At 35.0% G+C, this 5,974-nt stretch overlaps 1 protein-coding gene across 2 annotated transcripts in view; it reads left to right on the forward strand.

Annotated features, from left to right (window-relative positions):
* Positions 1 to 5,974, forward strand: part of ZNF451 (zinc finger protein 451) — an 83,369-nt gene that overhangs the window by 49,968 nt on the left and 27,427 nt on the right. For both annotated transcript variants that reach the window (XM_011945617.1, XM_011945618.1), the window contains exons 8-9: positions 3,266 to 3,419; positions 3,910 to 4,057. In XM_011945617.1, the coding sequence (XP_011801007.1) occupies positions 3,266 to 3,419; positions 3,910 to 4,057 (302 nt within the window). The remainder of the gene's footprint in view (positions 1 to 3,265; positions 3,420 to 3,909; positions 4,058 to 5,974) is intronic.

Genomic DNA, 5,974 nt, shown 5'->3' on the forward strand with positions numbered 1-5,974 from the left:
ATTATGCTAAATGAAATGAGCTACTCACAAAAAATCCGTTTATATGATTCCATTCACATGAAATTCCAGAATAGGGAAATCTGTAGACACAGTAAGTAGTTGCTTAGGGCTCAGTGATTGCTTGGAGTTGGGGAGCATGTTGAAAAGGGAGGTGGGGAGGTGATAGTTAAAGGGCATGTGTTTTCTTTTTGACATGACGCGATGTTCTAAAATTGACTGTACTGATGGTTGCACATATCTTTATGTGAAAAACAGTTGAAGTTATATACCCTAAATGGGTGAATTATATCCTTTTTTTTTTTTTTTTTTTAAGACAGAGTCTAGCTCTCTTTTGCAGGCTGGAGTGCAGTGGTGTGGTCTCAACTCACTGCAACCTCTGCCTCCCGGGTTCAAACGATTCTCCTGCCTCAGCCTCCTGGGTATCTGGGATTATAGGCGCCTGCCACCACACCCGGCTAATTTTCTCTATTTTTAGTAGAGACAGGGTTTTACCATGTTGGCCAGGCTGGTCTCGAACTCCTGACCTTGTGGTCTGCTGCCTCAGCCTCCCAAAGTGCTGGGATTACAGGCGTGAACCACCATGCCCAGCCCTATTTTTTTTTTTTTTGTACAAGTTTGTATGGTGTCTTTTAATGTAACCAGAAATATAGTAAAAAGGAATTGAGCACTTTAACTTATCAGATATCTTATTTCCCATTCCTTCTCCCAATTTGTAGAATGTATTTGCAGGTATGCCATATATATATATAATTTTTTTTTTTTGAGAGAGAGAGAAATGGGGTCCTGTTATGTTACTCAGGGTGGTCTCAAATTCCTGGGCAAAGCAGTCCTCCCACCTCAACCTCCCAAAGTGCTGGGATTATAGGTGTGAGCCACTGCTCCTGGCCAAGTATGCCATATTTTTGTAACAAGTATATTCTAATAAAATTTTATATAGAATCACATTTTGGTTCTGTTGAGCAAATCATTTAAACAACTTTATGTGAGTTCATTTATAACTCACAATTAAACTAAAAATGATTTAATGAGTTTAGGGTTCTTCAATCAGGAAAAATATGTATAAATTGGTGGCCTTTATTATTCTTATCATTTAGAATCTTCAAATTGGAATGAAAATGTCCTCCTTGGTGTTATTTCTTCTGTGTGGCACTCATCAAATTGAAACAGGAGGGGAGTGTGGTGGGGAGGGTGTAGTGACAGCAGCATAAAATTCATAACCAGTATTGTAAAGCTGGGTTTAAATGGAAGTTTGTCTTTTCTATGGAGGGGTACAACTTGGGAGGAGGGGTAAGTTGGTTGACTTATCAGAAGTTCAGTTTTCTCATTTCTAAATAATGAAAATGGTACCTTATGGGGTTATTATGAGGATTAAGTAGGTAAACATATTTAGAACCTCAGTGTGGTTCCTGACAAATGCTCAGTATAAATAAAAATTTTTTATCTCTCTTCTAGTTGCATCTCATAAGCACTCCACAAACTATACTGATGGTTCTAGTGTTAATGATAGTAAATATGAGGCACAATACAATTTTTAAGGCTATTACTCTAAAGACCATTAACAAGAAGTTAAATTATATTTATAACAAGCACACACAAATATACGTACACTTATAAATACACACTTTTAAAAATTTCCTATTTTAAGATAAAGGAGGCTCTTAACAAGGTTTAGAAACTTAGATGCTAGAAAAGACATACTTATTTGCCTGTGTCAAATTTTAAAAGTGACCATAGGCTGAGCACGGTGGCTTATGCCTGTTATCCCAGCACTTTAGGAGGCCAAGGCGAGAGAATTGCTAGAGTCCAGGAGTTAGAGACCAGCCTGGGCAGCGTGGAAAGACCTTGCCTTTACAAAAAATAAAAAAATTAGCCAGGTATATTCGTGTATGCCTGTGATCCCAGTTACTTGGGAGGCTGGGATAGGAGGATTGCTTGAACCCAGGATGTCAAGGGTGCAGTGGGCCAGCCTGGGTGACAGAGTGAGCTCTTGTCTCAAAAAATAAGTAAATAAGACTATAAACAACATATATATTTGAAAAAATATTGCAAAATGGAAAATGAGGCAGAGAATTAATTTCAGTAACAGGACTGATACAAATTGACCAGAAGGAGAAAAAACAAAACAATTGAGAAATAAAGCTAAAGAATATGAATAAAAAATTCACATAAGAACACATCTCGGTAGCCAAGAAATGTATGAATAAATGCTCAAACTCACTTATAGATAGGAATTGCAAATTAAAGTACCAACGAAGGCCAGGCATGGTGGCTTGCGGCTGTAATCCCTGCACTTTGGGAGGCCAAGGCGGGTGAATCACTTGAACCCAGAAGTTCGAGACCAGCCTGGGCAACATAGGGAAACCCTGTGTCTACCAAAAATACAAAAATTGACCTGACAAAAATGAAAAAGATCTGTAATATATATTACTGCCAGGCTCTTTCAGTACTAGGGGATATGTGAATTGGTATAGCCTTTTTGAAAACCAGTCATACAGTGTCTTTTAATATTGAAATATGTATACCCATTAGCCCTATAGGGCTACTCTTGAGAATGAGAAAAAAGCACCTACCAGTAAGAATATATATTCAAGGATGTTTACAAGATCATTATTTCTAGTGGGAAAAAAAAAATCAAAACTTAAGAAAAAAACTGGAAATAAATGCTGATTGAGTTGAATAGATTCACACCCTGCCATAGTTTGCAACCATTAAGAAGCATTAATTAGAGATACACCAGCTGAATTTTAGGGATTTCCTTTAGGTACTATGGAATGAGAAAACTGATAGGCAGAAGAGCCTATAAAATAATATTTGATAAAACAATGACATTCCCCCTTATTTCTGTGTGTCTTTGTAACTGATTAAGCATGGATAAATTTATGGAATAATAATAATGCAGGGTAGAGTGAATAAAGCCAAACATTAGGAAAAATGTATGTGGTGTCATCACATTTATGCATTTGTATATTACATGTGAATGTGTATGTAAAAATGAAAACTATATAGAAAGCAAATGTTCTTCTATATTTATTACTACAACAGATGGCCGTAATTTGGTTTTGAGGAAAAAAAACTAAAAATTTGACATTTGGGACCTTGGTTATGATAAAAGTTCCATAATTCACAGTCAGGGAAGAACATCTTTCATGTTAAAAATTGATACAGGATATTGCAAATAAATGACAAATAGGAAATTTTGAGTTTTTTTCAAGAACTTGAGTATTTATTTTAGTTTTCCATAATACAGCTTTGTCTTATATTTTAGGAAGCCACAGATGATGGACATAACAACAACCTTCTTCCTCAGATTATTCAGTGTTTTGCATGTCCAAATTGCTTCCTTCTTTTTAGCAGCAAGGATGAGTGTTCGAAGCATATGTCTGGAAAGAATCATTTCCATCAGAGTTTCAAACTGGGTGGTATGTTAATACTCTCTTCTGCTGAAAATTATTAAACTATTTTAATCTTTGCTGATTTATCGTACTTCTCAGATCATTCTTGAGATTACATATCCTCATCTTAGTTTTAGAACTATGAAAATAAAAGATTATCTCAATTCTTACTTAAAAACAAAGATTCTTAATATTTATTTGTATGTATGAGTAAAGCTTACTAACTTTGAAGAGTGAAGAAAAACTTGGGAAGCAAATATTTATTCAGGATAATGTTATGTTATAATATTTTGAAATTTTTCTGTTTCTTGGCATTTAAGACTCAAATTGTAATTTGAGTATGAGTAAGGCCTTCTTTGTATTTAAGGCCAGAAAGTGGCTTCCCTTAGATTTTTATTGCCAAAATAACTGTCTTCTTTACTTACTCCAACTAATGTTGAGAAGGGCTAAGGAGAGGAAGGTTGGGTTACTCTATACTCAGATAACTTTGCAAATTATAGTTTATTTTGTCTTTCAGAGAACAAAGGAATTGCACATCCAATATCTTTTCCATCTTTTGCAAAGAAACTATTGATCTCTCTGTGCAAAGATGTTCCATTTCAAGTTAAGTGTGTGGCCTGCCACCAGACACTGCGTTCCCACATGGAGCTCACTGCCCATTTCAGGTTTGTATGGGTCTGGAGCTATAAAGGATGAGCTGTTTGCCAGTGAGAAGAATCAACAAATACATTTTCTATTCCATGTTTCTCTCATTTTAAAATGAGAATATACAGTTGCCTGGAAATTAACCAAATTTAGCATAGTGATAGAAGTTAGAGATGTGGAAAACGTGGGTGTATTGATATTGCTGCAAGTGTAAAGCAAGCTAACAGTTCTAAGTTTTGTGTGTTTTTCTGTGTGTGTTCTGTAAGTAGGAGTAGGAGAGGAAAGGGTTAAAGTAGAACCTTGGCTGTAAGTCAACCAGAATGGAAAGTGTCATATACAGTTGAAAGATTAAATTTCAAAGGCCAAATTTATCAAGCAACCAAGAAAAGATTCCAGTATGATTTGTGATTGCCATTGTATCTGTGAGATTATCTATATTGCTTAGTACATTGTTCCTCTTTATTGGTAAGTAGTATTATGTGAATATAGCACAATTTGTTGATCCATTCCCGTGTTGATAGATATTTGGGTTGTTTACAATTTATAGCTTTTATGAATAAAGCTGCTTTGAGTATTTTGTACAAGTCTTTTCATGGTCATATGTTTTCATTTCTCTTGGATGGACATTGAAAAATGGAATTGTTGGTTCAGAAGTAAGTGTGTATTTAACTTTATGAGAATGTACTAAATATCCAAAGTTGATTGTACTGGTTTACATTCCTACAGGTAAGGTGTGAAAGTTCTAGTTACTCTTCACCCTTGCTAACATTTGATCTTGCCACTCTTTTTCATTTTAGCTGTTCTTATGTCTCATTTTAGTTTATTATGCGCATTTTCTTGATAAACAATGATGTTGGGCACTTTTTCATGTGCTTATGGGCCATTTGTTTATCTTCATGAAATCTCTGTTCAAGCCTTTTGCTGGTTTTCAAAATTGGATTGTTTGCCTTAATAGGGAGTTGAGGTTCTTTACATATTCTACATACAAATCTTTTGTCAGATTTGTATCTAGAATATAGGAATTTCTAGAATATACAAATGTTTATGAGTATATTTTCCTAGCTGTGATTTTGCGTATTCATATTTTTAATTATACCTTTTGATGAACAGAAGCTTTTCTTTGCATTAGGTGTAATTTGTTGATTATTTTCTTCTTTTATAGTTATGCTTTCTGTGTCCTGAGAAACCCTTGCCTCTTCTTGCTTAAAGAATGTATTTTATTTTCCTGAATTCAGCTTTGATATTTTTAAATATTTATGTTTATTTCTATAATCTATTTCAAATTTTTGTTGATTTTTACACCAACCATTGTCTGGTTTCCCTGGCAATTCTCTGTTGTTTGCCCATTTTCTAGTTCATTAATTTCTGCTCTTTAAAAGAAACTTTGAGTTTAATTTGCTTATCTTTGTCTAGCTCTTAAAGGTAGAAGTTTAGATTGACTTTGGATCTTTGTTTTCAATGTAAACGTTCAAAAATATAAATTTGCCTCTAAGCCCTGCTTTACCTGCATCACACAGATGTTGATAAGTTGTGTTTTCATTTTTATTCAGTTAAAAATACGTATCTCTTTTTTCCTCATTTAACCCGTAGAGCTACCATATGATCCAGCAATTTCTACTTGTTGACAGCCAAGAGCAGTGTGAACGTATGTCCACACAAAGACTTGTATGTTTGTTTATAGCAGCATTATTCATAATAGTAAAAAAGTGGGACCATCCCTAATGTCTATCAGCTGACAAATGGATTTTTTAAAATGGACCTATCCATACAACGGAATATTATTTGGCCATGAAAAGGATTGAAATCCTGATTACATGTTACAACCTCAATGAACTTTGAAAACATTATGCTAGGCCGGGCGCGGTGGCTCAAGCCTGTAATCCCAGCACTTTGGGAGGCCGAGACGGACGGATCACGAGGTCAGGAGATCGAGACCA

This window comes from Colobus angolensis, unplaced genomic scaffold (assembly GCF_000951035.1).
Source record: "Colobus angolensis palliatus isolate OR3802 unplaced genomic scaffold, Cang.pa_1.0 Scaffold241, whole genome shotgun sequence".
Lineage (NCBI taxonomy): Eukaryota > Metazoa > Chordata > Mammalia > Primates > Cercopithecidae > Colobus > Colobus angolensis.